Below are 15,260 nucleotides of genomic sequence, written 5' to 3'. Positions count from 1 at the left end.
TTTTTTTTTTAAATTCGTTTCTCTTCAATTTTTATTTTTTTAAAATTGTTTTTCGTTTTGAAAACAAGGCAGTGTTTTTATTAAAAAATAATTTTTTTAACAAAAATCGCTGAAAAGGCAGTCTAATTAAGAAAAGATTTTCGGAATTTTTTTTTTAAGGAAAACGCTGCCAGGCCAGCGATTTTCCAAAAAACAGTTTTTACAAAAAGCTGCCAAATTTATTTTTTCTATGAAAACGCTGCCATAGCAGCGATATTAGGTGGAGGAAAAAAATTAGAGTTAAAAAATCACTGTTGTGCCAGCGATTTTAGTGGAAAAAAAATTAGACAAAAATCGCTGCCCTGGCAGTGATTTTATTTTAACGGAGTACACGGCGTTAATACGTGTCAGAGGAAAATCGCTCCGACAGGAGCGATTTTGCTGTTTTGGTTTTAAAAAAATATGATGTGCCCTTTTGGAATTTTTGGCAATTTTTTTTGCCCTTTTGGCTCCGGACTCAGGCATATTTTGGATGTTATCTTCATTCACAAAGCCTTTTTTTCCAACTAATGTTCTAATTTCTGATTGAACTTTCTTCATGGCTTTTGGATTCTTCATCAAAGCTATCATTTCCCATACTATTGTAGATGCATTAGTGTCTGATCCAGCTACTAATACATTCTACAAAGAAATTAACACAAAAAAATAAACACATTCTATAAAATTAGCTAGTTTAATTAATTAGGATGAATCTTCTTAATTAAAACTCATTTGTTTATAGGTAGGTTTAAGATATAGGAGATTACCATGTCAAGTGCTTTTATATCCTCCAAAGTAAAGATCAATTGGTGTTGATTTCTCTTTCTTCAATTGGAGCAAAAGATCAAGAATGTCCCCTTCCATAGATTTTGGCCTATCGGGATTGAGATCAGTGGCGGAGCCACCTTACAATGAGGGGGGTCATCCGACCCCGCTACTAAGAATTGTAAAAACACCATTTTGTTGTACTACGCACAAAATACTACTCACTTGAATTGTCTTAAATATAAATGGATTTTGGGTTAAAAAGGTTCCTTTTTCAAATTTAATTTTTCGATTAAAGAGTTTATACGACTATTGTACATTAATTTAGAAATACATGTAACGTTTTACTCGTTTGTTTATCCAACTCAAATGTATGGAAAAGTATAAGCCATATACAAATTGTTTTTTTTTTAGACTAAATAAATGATTTTTTCATTTTTGAATTCAAAAAGAGTTATGGTCCCCCACCCATGGATGAGTCGGAATTCCAAAACACATGATATTTTTTTTTATGACAATCGTAAAACACATGATATAAGTAAGTATTTATTTACCATTGAAACTTAGGTGTTTCGTCTAACAAGAAAGTAGATATTAAATTTAACGGTGCATTCTTGATTTAATCCCTCCTAAAATTCTAGATAAGTAAACATGAGATTTGTATTTCTCCGGAAACAATTTCTTTATTTGTCAAGGTAAGAATAAAGCTTACATACACTTTTTTTTTTCTTCTCAAAATTCACTTATAAAATTTTACTGAATATGTTATTATTGTTGTTGTTCAATTTAAGCGAAGATATGACATGTTGACAAGTTGAGAGAGAACCATATATTTTTTCATTTCTTTTCGTAGTATAAAGACACTAAGACGCTACAACAATCATATTAGAGTAATTTGGTAAAATTAATAATGTTATCACTAGCCAACTAAAGGTCATATTCTTGACAAAGGGCCAAGGGCCCATTTTTGTGGTGCATATCATTTAATTTGGTAAGGTCATGTGAAGGATATAGGCATGTATTTGTAAATGAAGATGCAACCACCTCAGATATTTTACAAAATTCTCTCCAATGAAGATATGTAAAATGAAGATTCTTATTCAATAAACTAAAACTCGTTCCCCACATTTAACCAACTAAGTAAAATACCCCTCACCCAAACACCAATTCATATTTGTTATATTATAAAGATGTTTAGAAATTATTATACCAAGCTAGAATAAGCAAATTATAAAGTTGCCTCAGCTGACTTACACCTCTACACAAATGTTATGTATAAACTTCTGCTCAATGTGCAATTGTTATACATGTACACATAAACTAACTTCAAAACTTTCTCAAATAACCAGACAAGAAGAAGATGAATTCCAAAAGCTAGTGGTATTTGGATAATGTAGCAAACAATCATATATGTGGATACAAAGACATGTTTGTGGAGATCAGTAAGATGGTGGAGGTAATGGTTTTTTAGAGATACCTCAAAGATTCAAATTGAAGACATAGGTGCTGGCAATGTTGATGATAAAAGTTAGGAATACCTGGGGTTGAAGCTGGCCTCCTTCTTGATGCGATTGCCGATGGATTTGCAGAAAGCTTTCAGGGCAAGTGTAATATGTGCAAGGATATGCGGAAGATGAAAGAAAACAAAGACAAGATAAACAAAAGATTAGGGTTAGAAGATAGACATAAGTAAAGGAACTAATAGACAATAATGACTACATTAAAGCTAACACCTTCTATTATGAATCCAAAAAATAAGCACCAAATATATAAGATAGCCCTCAAGAAAGCAATCCCATCAATATCTAAAAGCAACTATGGCCTCAGCCTCCTCAACTCTCTCAAGAGTATTCTCAATAACCTCATATCAAAGTAATCTCCAAAAAACGGTAAAATGGGGTACACCCAACTATTTAGTGTTAGGAGATCGAAAAGGTCTATTACAAAAATGACCCAAACTGGCATCTAAAAGTAATGCAAAATGGAGCAAAGCATTCTGCTGGAAGTTCGCATTCGGACAACACGTGGCATACTTGGTCCGTCTGCAATACTGTGGAAGCGAGACAGGATGCACAACACCGAGTTGACTCTGGATAGACTGTCCATTATAGCATACACTGTATGTATGTGGTTGTCCGGGTCTGTATGTGGCATTGTGGATGCATGACTGGGCCTGGCAGTGTTTCAGCTTTCCTTTTCTACTGAGTACGGTCCCTGGTATGGGCCATACGTGACCTCCAACGACTGGGCTTGGCTCCATTCCGGTCGTGATTGCCTCTTCCCCCAACCTCTTTTCAGCTCCGGGTATTCTTTTAGGTGGAGCCTTGTGCTTCCATGTTATCATGTTGTTAATCCCTTCATTCCGAGCACCCTCTTCGCCTTTGAGGTGGCGACTGGAAGTCCAGTCCTTGAACTCCTTAGCTAGGCTCGGTGTGAACGTTCTTTAGACATCTTGGGACGTATGAACATATCCCTAGCTTAAACACTGGGTCTGGTAGTATCATTCTCGCTTCCCAAAACATTAGTTTGCCCATTTCTCCAAAGGAAAGCCCACAAGCGGGTGCTAGCATTTCTAAGCAAAACTACCACTAGAGATATTAGCAATTTTAATAATGATAGTGCTGAGAATTTAATAACTGAAACATATCTTCTATTCCTTCTAGACACTCTTGTTTACCAACAAAAATAATTTTGAAGTCCACATACCTTAAGAAAAAGAAAGAACCTCTATCTTCACAGATTCCGCCCCTTTTCCTTCAAACAACGGAAGGATGGATTATAAATAATCCATTTGGTTTTACCAATCTTGACTCCATGCCAGTCAGGCAAACGATCTTGGACTATGACAGAACCAGGCTCCATGCACTAGATATTTTGAATAATGAAAGGCATGTGCCACAAACATTGAACCAACTCAGAGCGTAGGTTTAGAGTATCAATAGTGTTTTCGCAAAGATAATACTAGCTTGCCAATCTCTTGGCCCTCGTTAGGATGTTATTTTAAGTCAAGCTAGCTTTCAGAGAAGCTGTCCCACCAATTAAAAAGAACAAATTATAAGAGGAAGAGAATTTTTCCGAGTATCTCTGCCAAGTGAGTCCAGAACATCTGCATGGCAAGAGAGGATTGTCTTCTTGTAGTATTTGACAGTCAGCTGAAGGCAAATAGTTTCTGCACTAACAATCCTATTTAGGCCATTCCTCAAATAGTTCTGCTTATCATTCAAACAAGTCAAACGTCCTGCCTCGCCAATTATTGAGACTGCCAAACTATAAATCAAAAAAATTAGCTAGGAGATCAAATTGACTTGATACAAGAAAGGAGAAGAGTTTGCACAGTAGGTGCATTTAATTGATGAAAAAGACAGAAGTTTGAACCCCGATCATCATAAAGCTTAGTATGACAAATATAAATATTAGAAGTAGTAGTTCTCATTTTTGTACCACTGACATCCCTACATTACAGACCAAACTTGAAACTTATATATTATAGAATGAGTCTGATGAATATCAACTCACATCATCATTTTTGTACCAGATAGGTCTAATAAAAAGGCTTCACGAAATTCACCCAGAGAGGCACAGTTTTAAAATGCTTCTCATACAAATAAAGGTTCACTTGAAGTTGATAACAAGTCAAAGTTGGAAATTAAACTGAAACATATACCTGATATTAGTAGCCTAAAAAGTGAATAAAAGCCAATGGAAGTTCAGAAATAATTCCATCATTGTATCAAGGCAACAAAACTAAGGATCACAGCAGCAGAATGATTCATGCATCCGTTGTAGACAAAGGCTCTAACACATTTCTTGGAACCAGCTGCTGCTAGAAAAGATGCAATGATGTAATTGAAGAGTTATTTCCAAGAAAGTACTCGTGGCAGTTAATGGTGTAAATAGGTAGCTCTAAAGTAAAACCATGAAACAGTATCCATTAGCCTAGTGCTCTCCAGAGAGTCTGCATACCTTTCAAAACAACAGATATCTTCGATGCAGCTCTATCCCACGGAGCCCATTCTTAATTCTGGAAAAAATCTTTATGGTAGAAAGAGGATGCTACTCAAAGCAACTCCTAACCAGAATATGCTTGTGAGTTGTCTAAATACTTGCTAGCTTCATCTCCTTCAGTAAGACCTGCAATTCACTATGCAGGCGTTCATTCTGAGGATGTGACGAGGACCCAGCCAGAAATTCATGCACTACTCCATCAATGTTGATCCAGCTACATCCTGGCTGCTTTACTACTCCTTTTTCCTTCATAGACAACCTCAGCCGTGAAATAGCACCCCAGTGATGATCAATGGCATATGTATTGGACAACATCACATAGCCAGCAGAATTGTTAGGGTCCACCTCAACAAGAATGGAGGAAATAATTCGGGCCAATTCCAATCTGTTATGCAGCACACAGCCACCAAGTAAAGCTCCCCATACAAAATTATTGGGTTTAAAAGGCATTGAGGTAGCAACTTGAAGTGCTTCCTCAACATAACCTACTCGAGCAAGGAGGTCAATATAGCTAGCATAATGTTCCAATCTAGGAGCAATTCTAAAACATTGGCTCATTTCCTTAAATATTTGACGGCCTTCTGCTGCCAGCCCTGCGTGACTGCAGGCACATAGCAAACCAAGGAACGTCCCAGCATTTGGACGCAAATTGAGGCCTAGCATTTGTGAGAAAAGTTTTAACGCCTCCTTACCTTTGCCATTTACTGCGAGACCCATGATCATCGCATTGAATGAAACAACATCTTTTACAACCAATTGGTCAAAAACATCCCCTGCTCTCTCTAAACTCCCGCATTTAGAGTACATATCTATCAAAGCAGTGGCAAGATTTGCATTTGAAAGTAAAAAGCTTTTTTGCCTACTACCTTTCATGTACTCATGAATCCACATACCAAGGTACAAATCACCAACTTGAGTACAAGCTGAGAGCACACTAACCATTGTCACATGATTGGGGCAACAACAATTAAGCTCCATCATTAACCGGAAAAGACATAAACCATCCAGAGCACAGCCATTCTGTACGTACGCGCCTATCATAGCATTCCAAGGAAGCAAACTTCTCTTCCCATCACCAGAAATCTGTTCAAATATTTCTCTACTCTTATCAACCTTTCCCCAATTTCCATATAAGTAAACAAGAACAGTATTAACTGAGTCACATCCAGAACATCCCAAATCATACTGCTGCATTGAATACCAAAAATTCCCAATCCATTTCTCAATATTTAACATATCAAGTTTTGAACATGCAGATAAAACATTAATCATAGTATCATTTTCAGGGATCAAACTCTTCTTTACCATACATAAAAACAAACCCAAAGCTTCTTCAGACAAACCAAACTTAGCATATCCAGAAATCAAACAAGTCCAACAAACAACACCCTTGTCAGGCATTTCATCAAACAGTTGACGCGCAGAATGTAACTCTTTTAAACCCCTAGCATAAACACTTAACAACCCATTACATAGAGATGGGTCCTCACCAAATCCCAATTTCACAACAAGGGTATGAACCTGTTGAACATAATATGAATTCCCAGAACGAGAACAAGCTTTAAGAAGAAAAGAAAAGGTCAATTCATTGGGCAAAAGGGACTGATCCCTTAACTTGTTAAATACCAAGAATGCATCAGTAAAAAATCCTTCTTCACTTAGTACTCTAATAATAGCGTTAAAGGGGAAAAGGTTGGGTCTTTTTAACTGATGAAGTATACGAAGGGAAATATTTGATGGGTATTGACCAATAAGGCGAGTAGCTATGAGGTTGTCTTGATGAGCACCAATACGGAAAACCCGAGCATGGATTTGTTTAAGATGATTATGAGAAATGCGGCCTTTTAAGAGGTTGCAGAGAGATGAGGAATGGAGATCAGAAGTTGAGGAGAATGAACGAGTGAAGTTGAGGCAATAATGAGCTATTATGGAGTTGGATTTGATAGATTCAGTACGATAGAGGAGACTCTGCATGTTATTATCGGTCTAGCTCGAATTCACTGACCACCCTTTGCAGAATCCGGTACCGGTTTCTCCGCCGGCCAACAAATTCCGGTGAAGGCGATGGATTTAGTACGATTGGCAAAGACGATTGCAATCGCACAACAAAATGGTTCGAGTCTAGTTCTTCATTATTCAAAAAATCAAATTTATATACTTCCGTTTATTTATCTGATTTTAATTTGACAGGCATGTTTATATACAAACGAACAAATTGAAACGGCAACCAAACCACTGAATATATACTTTATATTGGTTTGGTTTGATTTTGTTAATTTAAAATTGATTAAACTAGTTTAATTTTGATCTTAACTAATAACCAACGCCAACCTGTCATATCCTTATTGGTAGTAAATTTTTGGGCAGTGGTGTTTAAAACATAAGCAATCTGAGGATACTTTGTTAAAGCGAGATTCTTTCTCTCTTTTCATTTCTGTTGATGTAAAGTTATATTAAAAGATTTTGATAAATTTTTAAAATATTGCTCTATATATTATGCTTGTATATTACTATAAAATAGCAGAAATTAGTTATATATCATGTAACAAAACTAAGTGGGGAAAGAGAAAGAAACCTTGAAAATAGAAACAAATTCATATGCACTGTGATACAGATAGTCTGAAAGTACAATATGGTGATGGTGGTAGCAAACCATCAGCATACACCAATTTATGGTAGTTGCACAGTATAACAGAGTAAAACATACAATACACTAAATTTCATCTAAGCCTTCTCTCTTCCGGAGAGAGCAGAGAAGGTAGACAGACACGAAAGCAAAGAAAATTAGAAGGCGACAAATGAAAGAAGCAATTTGATCGAGCTTTGATCCTTGAAAGTCTTCGTTTAACACCAGCAACTCGTGATTTGGTTACTGGGATTACTGCAGACAAAAGGAGCAACCTGGTCATAATCCAACTTCCATGACTTCAATAAACATTAACATCCATCCACAGCTGATCTTGCAAGCCTAATTGCCTCAGAAAAGACCTCTCCATCCTCATCGGCAAAGGGGGGAGCTAAGCTCCATCAGGATCTGTCAACCAAAATAAAAATGTGGATCAGAAACACAGTCTCTTCTCTTAACAGTGCCAGGGAAGAGGGTCATCGTTATACTTTATGTTTGACAATGTCCAGCACACTTTATGTTTAACAATGTCTAACTTACAACATGCAAATCAACTATGGATGACAACTGGAGTTGCAAGATTGTGGTCCCTAAACCTCTAGGATTTGGGCTCCCGATGAATGTCTTTAGCTTAATGGTTTAATGCATAAGTCATGTTTAATTTGCACTCCTAACAAACAGAATGATAAAGCATGTCATATGACACATCATATTACAAGATGCTGAAAAACTAAACTTGACACTCGTAGCAATTGCAGAATAAAACACTACACTTCCCTCGTACTGATGCTCCTGAACGAGCAGCATCAAATTGCAGAAACTGCATGCAGTTCCCTCAGAGCAGCACTTCAAGAAATTGCAGAATGCAAACAGTAAAATAGAACACTATACTCTTTAGTGATGACACACATGAACTGACTGCAACACAACCAGTAGAACAATCGAGGTGTGCGCAAACTGACACGAACGAACACCACTGTTATCAAAAAATACAATTGAACCAACTGCAACACAGCTACCCACCCAAAAAAAAAAGAACGTGAAAGATAGCAGGAAGAAGCACAACCCCAATGGTTGGCACCATCAATGCAAATATCATTCAGAAGACTTTCAAGTAGTTCAAAAGAAAAAGAAAATCTTAGCTTTCTTATTATGAACAAAAATCTTATTTTCCACATTTATGGACCAGTGTTTTGTCTCAAGCACCGGATAAACAAACAGACTCTATAATTGGACCTGCCTGCAACATACATGAGTAATAGCTGCACTTCCACATGAAGTCATGCTCCGTATAGGTATGGCTGGAAGGAAGGTTGGAAATTAAGCATATGACCTCCATCGCGGGGTTGACTGATCCAATGCACAATAGAGTGAATTCTATGTGAACTGCAGTACAAACCCCTTTCCTGTGTGCTGGATGGCAAAGAGGTCTGACAGATTTTTTCAAGGCCTAGGAAAGACTTAACAAACTCTCTAAAAGCTTATATCCCTCTTCTTCACTTCAAGTGTACATCTTGAATGAACTCAGAACATATCTGAGGAAAATTCTAGCACCCTTACCCATGACAGAGTGCAGAGTTCAGAAAAGCTATAGTAATTTAACTCAGTAAAGAGGTACTCATCATAGACTTGGATACACAAGTTGCCAAAAGAAATATCGGCCTACCTCACACTCTCAGAAAATTCATTGCAAATAGAAATGTAGATTGTGGTCCATCTTAGTTCTTACATTGGATGTGTCCCACAATCCATTGATGGAACATGATAGACTATCTATATTTCCTTGCCTTTCTACTAGCCAAAATTAAGCAACATTATTTTGATCCATCCCTCTGTCTATTTCAGTTGGATAGTTGTAGAAAGGGCTGGTGGAAGTTGAAGATGTATTTGGAATTGTTGCAGTTCTTAAGATTTGCGAGTGTTCCATGATTGAAAGAAGAGTTTTTTGGTGAACAATAATTTTCAAATATTTCTTCAACTTCTGTGATTTTCTTTATTAATTTGAAGGGAACACCTTATTTCAAAATAATAATAATACGTTCACTTTTTGCAAAAGATTTGTACAAACAAGATCCCTAAAAGTTTTCCTCAAAAAACTGGGTGAAGTTCTTTGTCGCACTTTTCCAACCAAAAAGCCTCCTCCAACTAACAAAAACAGAACTTCAAAGCTACAGCTATGCAAGTTCTTTTGTATACAAAAAGAAGTATTTCAAAGGTTTTTCAGAATTATCCAAATGGAAAACAAATTACCTCAGATCTTCAAACATACTTTAATCAAATTTAACTACTTCCGGTATCAAACCGAAAGTACTTCAGTCCCCTCATTTCGTCAAGATAGACAGCGCTCTAGATAGCAGTCAGGGTTTCATGGAGTATGGAGGTTATGTTGACAAATGTTATTATAACACCGTAAATAGCAAAAAGTAAAATTGCATAAGTATTCATAACAATACTATTGGACAAAAAAAAAGTAAAGAAAAATAATTTATTAGATGTCAGCTTTGTAAAGGGGAGAGATCTAGAAGTATTTATTTCATAGAATCACCCAAAAGTGTATATTAAATGGTTAATAGATTCATTAGCCCCCTTACAAAGATGACATGGCATCTAATAAATAATATTTCTTTTCTTTTCTTTGTCCAATAGTGTTGTTATGGATACTTTTGCCATTTAACTTTTTGCTATTTACGACGATATAATAGCATTTGTCAACATAACCTCCATAGTTCATACTCCATGGAACCCTACACAGCTATCTGGAGCGCCACCTGTCTCGACGAAACGAGGGGGACTGAAGTGCTTCCGATTTGATGCTGAGAAGTAGATAAATTTGATTAAAGTATGTATTTTGTAATTAATAGAGTTATTAAATTTAACTAAACTAACTGTAGTCATGAATGGCGTTTCAAGTTCTATTGTAAAAGTCATATTTTGTAATTAATAGGATTGCTAATTCCCTAACTTTAGACTTAGGGGTTATAATGGCCTTGGTCATTTTTTGTTGTAAAGGCCATATTTTGTCGTATTTTTGTAATTAATATATTTGTTAATTCCCTATTGTTAGACTAGCAATAGTGATGAATGAAATTCGGCATTATATTGTTGTACTATGTAATCAATACATTTTTTTTTGATAACCGAGAAATCCGTCTGTGACCCGCCCTTTGGACCAATCACAGCCTTCTAAACTCGGTGGATAATGGGCCCGCCCCTCTACCCTTCTCCACTTAAATACCGGGCTTCACTTTGCATGGTGTGGGGCTTGAACCTGCGACCTAAGCCACAAATCCTCCACCTTTTGCCACTTGAGCTAGGCCTTGGGGGCCTATGTAATCAATACATTTGCTAGCTCCCTGACTTCTCTTTTTTCTGTCTAGTGTTTAAGGTCTTCATTTTCCTTTTTATTACTTACTTGAGTTGAACATCTTTTGAAAACAGTCTTTCTACATCCACAAGGTAGGAGGTAAGGTTTGCGTACACTCTATCCTCCCAACACAATAATAGAAAAGACGAGGCATAAAGTTTCAATAAAGGGGTGTTCAATTATTTGCATAGTTTAATCCTAGGGTCCAAGAATGTAAATAAGTTGATCCCATTTAGACGTTCTAAGCTAGGGCTGAAATAGGTCAAAATGAGGTTGGCGATTGCATTTTTAAGTTAATTTTATTTGAAAACCTTTTGGTATTTGTGTTACTTATATCTATATAGCCCGACCCTAACGGACAAATAATATTTCGTTTTGAGGGACACTTTTAGGTGATTCTTTGAAATAAAAGTAGAGTTATGGTCTTGTTCTTGAAAAGAGAAATCTAAGGATAAGGTAATATAAGTAGCAAGACAATAGTAGTAAAGACGAGACATAAAAGTCAAAACATAAACTGAATGCATGCCTTATTTGATTGACTACTATCTATCTATGAAGCCTCTAAACTAAAAATTTGAGTACTGACTTGTTGCAATTTTACGATTTGTGAGTGTTTCGTGATTGGGAAGAGAGTTTTTTGGCAAACAATAGTTTTTAAATATTTCATCAACTTCACAAAGTTCTTCAAACATAGGTGATTTTCTTTATTAATTTTGAACGGAACACCTCATTTCAAATAATAATAATATTACCTTCACTTTTTGAAAAAGATTTGCACAAACAAAATCCCTAAAAGTTTTCTCAAGAAACTGAGTGAAGTTCTTTGTCGCACTTTTTCAACCAAAAAGCCTCCTCCAAGTTCCAACTGACATAAACAGAACTTCAAAGTTACAGCTAGGCAAGTTCTTTTGTATATAAAAAAAGATTTCAAAGGTTATTCAGAATTATCCAAGGTAAAACCAGTAGGCTAAATTTGAAATGAATCACAACTTTTTTAGAACACTTTCTTCAAAGCAGAAAGAGGGAATGAAACACCAAAAAACATTTTGAGATAAACAAAATTGAAAAAGCATGTTTGAGTTAAGGAAACATGATTTGTTTGCTAACTACTTATACTTTTAGGGAACACAAAGAAACATCTACAGAATATTCGTGATAGACGGTCGAATGCCGATGGCACAGAAAAAGTGGGGAAATCACCAAATCACCCGGACATATTTTCAAGAGATATTCAGTGTAGAAAACAAAACGAAATACTATTAGAAAAGTACGCTGATAGTTGACACAGCAAGCATAGGACCTAACAAAATCTGAATTAGAAAGGGGACCGTAAATGTGCCCTTCTGGACATTGAGACAGAACTTTGTTAATCTCAAAACATGGTGACCGTTTTTTATCATATTCGTGTGTGTGTGTGTGTGGTAACCAATTATAGGAAAGTAAAAGTTGCACTTATTTGATTATTAGTGACTCACAAAATCTTATAACAAGCATCTACGATCAGGACAAAAGCCTGAATTCGCATACTATAAGGTACGTGGCCTTGCAAGCATTGACCTATTACTTGCCAATCAAAGGCAATAACAAAGATAAATCCAAAGATGAGTAAACAATGACAACTCAAACCTATATTGTAGTATCAGTTGAAAAAATCAAATCAAACCTATATACTCTTCCCTCCAAATAATATCAAATGAAACTTTTTTCTCATGTTTGGTAAGGAAAACAACCTTAATGATTACTCCTCTCTACCTCCACGAGGTAGGGGTAAGGTGTATACACTCTACCAAACAAGCTCATAATAAACAAAATCACACTCATGAAACAAGTTCAAACGTAATTAACAGATCTAAATGAACACCAAAAGGACTACTTCACAAAAAATTAGGCAAATTGAAACGAGATAAACACAAAGGAAATAAATTGTTCAATCAGTTGCTCCATATTTCTAGAAAAAGTTCCCAACAGCATGAAATACGAATAGGTAAGATATCAAATGATGAGGAATCATACCATGATGTCATCATCCACTAGAGTTGGGCCGAGCCCCGCTAGAACTAGGCCGGTACACAAAGTTCACAGAATCAGCCTCGCTAAATCCCCTCCTCATTCGTTCATACCCACCTCCCGATTTCGGCCTACCGTTCTCTCCGTACCTATTAGGTGACGACCCAGGATATCCTTGATGATGATGCTGCCCAGCCCCAACCTCCGGTCTACCTCTCACTCCCTGACCACCCTTCGCTACATCCGGCACCGGTTTCTCTTCCCTGCCTACAAATCCCGGTCTAAGATGTGGAGGCACGAACCGGTTCGACTTAGGCAAAGGCGATTGCAAAGGTGAAGGCGGATTCACAGGAGATGATGAAAGTGTGGTGGTGGTGGTGGGTCCGGCCCCAGTACGGCCTTGTGGACGAAGCGAAATAGAGTCCGATTCAGCTCCAGCTCGGATTTGATCCGGTGGGCTCGGGCTCTGTAACTTAGGTTGTTGCTGGATCGGAATAGGCTGGGTTTGTGGAATAGAGATTGGCTTTGGAGTAGGCCGACTCAGAACAAGCATATGTCCATGGATACGAGAGTTGGAGATAATAGTCTTGTTACGACTATCGAACGACGACGACGACGAAGAAGAGTTTGATTTACCAGAGGTGGCGGAGTTGGGAGTAGTTTTCTTCTCGTAGATGTCGTTAAAGTTAAGGGAGGTATATTTATTGGTTCTTGCCATCCACCACCGCCGCCGCGTTCCGCCGTAAAAGGAGAGGAAAATGTAACTTCCGGTAATCGGAAAAAGAGAAGAAATGGTTTTTACGATCTCGTTTTTTGGAATCTGTGAAGAGAAAAAGGAAGGAAGGAAGGAATAAAGTGTTGGGATGTGCACGTTATATCGGTGGGACTTTGCTTATTAAGGACGATATGTGACGTGGCAATAATACTGATGTTGATTGGTTATGATGAAGTGTCTAGATCTTATGGCACGTGTCATTTTTCGTTTTCTTTTTTTTACTTTTAGGTGTTTGTGCAATTTTGTTTTTCTCTTCTTTTTTTTAAATAGAAACTATATTTTGGTTACGAATGAACAATTGGAGTCATTTGTCTCGTTTTAGTCGACTTTTCTTTGTTCTTTTCCTTACGATTCATGACCAACTTGATACGAGGAATAAGCGATAATAATTTTGAGACATAATTATATTTTTTTGTATTTGATTTTAGTATTAGTTAGATTCCAAATTATTTATCTATTATTTGTATCATAATAAGGAATAAAAAATGTGATGTGAATTCATTCGCTCTCAATTAGTTTAGGTGAGAGAGCGAATGTATTCCATATATATATAATAGGATAAAATCTATAAGATAACTTTATTAATTTCATAGTTAATAACAAATAAATCGAGGTATATGTTTAATTCTGTCTAGGGCGTCCGCCGAGGTTCTTTTAGGCATTATATTGATATGACTATGATGACTAGGAGAGTGTTTGTACAAGTTTCTAAGTTGATCAAATTAATGTATGATATTTTTTATTTATTTATATATTTGGTAAATTAGTAAAAGTGAAATTATTTAAAAGTTAAAATCAATTAAAAATCAAATTGACGATTAAATGTTTACTTATCATAGAAAAATTAAAGATATCTCAATCACTTAAACAAAACAAGTGCATGTCATCATTTTTTTAAATAAAAAATCAGCACCTAATTATCAATTTCAAATTACTCATATGTAGAAGAGTTTAAGAGGAAGCTGCTTTTCGTCATCACGTGTGCTTCTCTAGAGGGGTAAGTTGGTCTTTTCCAGTAGTGGTATTTGGTCTTCTTCAACCCTCCATACGTTCATGACTGAATAATAACACATTGCTCGCATTCTAACTACACCACTAAACAGTAACACATTACTACAATCAAAATATTGTACATAAGTTTATCAGATTTACTTGGCGGGGGTTTCTCCTGCTCTGATACATATATGTAACTCCCCTTCCCCTCCTTCTCTATATCTTTTATATTATTAGGGTCGAGAGGAGATCATATTCATCAAAATATGTAAATAGCACACATTAGTGACTAAATGACCAAATGTTCATTGAAATAGTTTGTCTATTTCTAAATGACCAAATGTCCATTGAAATAGTTTGTCTATTTCTTTTATATTATTAGAATTGAGAGAAGACTATATTCACCAAAAGATATAAATAGCACACATTAGTGACTAAATGATCAAATATCCATTGAAATAGTTTGTTTATATTATGTGTCAATCTATTGATGCATTGATTCATATATGTGAAACTATTTAGTGATAGAATTAAAATAAGTTAATAATCATCTAAAATCACTTTTAAGGAAGTTGTCTCAAAGATCTTAGCTACAGATAGGACATAGTAAAGAAAAAAAGTTTCATAAATTTTTTTTTTTAATAATTTGAAATATGTTTTAAACTTGTTAGAAACTTATATTCTTGTTATATTATTGTGTTTTGTGT

The 15,260-nt window shown here is 36.0% G+C and overlaps 2 protein-coding genes across 3 annotated transcripts; both read right to left on the bottom strand.

Annotated features, from left to right (window-relative positions):
• Positions 1 to 501: 501 nt before the first annotated feature.
• Positions 502 to 6,937, bottom strand: LOC102578778 (putative pentatricopeptide repeat-containing protein At3g08820). Of its 2 annotated transcripts, XM_006348909.2 has the most exons (4): positions 4,747 to 6,937; positions 4,448 to 4,603; positions 786 to 4,050; positions 502 to 660 (listed from the first exon to the last, which is right to left on the bottom strand). In XM_006348909.2, the coding sequence occupies exon 1, from the start codon at positions 6,760 to 6,762 to the stop codon at positions 4,879 to 4,881; it is 1,884 nt and encodes a 627-aa protein (XP_006348971.1). In that variant the 5' UTR covers positions 6,763 to 6,937; the 3' UTR covers positions 502 to 660; positions 786 to 4,050; positions 4,448 to 4,603; positions 4,747 to 4,878. The 2 variants fall into 2 exon arrangements, with proteins under 2 accessions (XP_006348971.1, XP_015164853.1); XM_015309367.1 differs by having other exon boundaries at positions 786 to 4,603.
• Positions 6,938 to 7,344: 407 nt separating this feature from the next.
• LOC102590314 (uncharacterized) lies at positions 7,345 to 13,661 on the bottom strand. Its single transcript, XM_006348775.2, has 2 exons — positions 12,792 to 13,661; positions 7,345 to 7,822 (listed from the first exon to the last, which is right to left on the bottom strand). The coding sequence occupies exon 1, from the start codon at positions 13,501 to 13,503 to the stop codon at positions 12,802 to 12,804; it is 702 nt and encodes a 233-aa protein (XP_006348837.1). The 5' UTR covers positions 13,504 to 13,661; the 3' UTR covers positions 7,345 to 7,822; positions 12,792 to 12,801.
• Positions 13,662 to 15,260: the final 1,599 nt, after the last annotated feature.

The sequence above is a fragment of the Solanum tuberosum genome, unplaced genomic scaffold (assembly GCF_000226075.1).
Source record: "Solanum tuberosum cultivar DM 1-3 516 R44 unplaced genomic scaffold, SolTub_3.0 scf00102, whole genome shotgun sequence".
Classification (NCBI taxonomy): Eukaryota; Viridiplantae; Streptophyta; class Magnoliopsida; order Solanales; family Solanaceae; genus Solanum; species Solanum tuberosum.
This window is presented reverse-complemented; position numbering and strand designations above follow the sequence as displayed.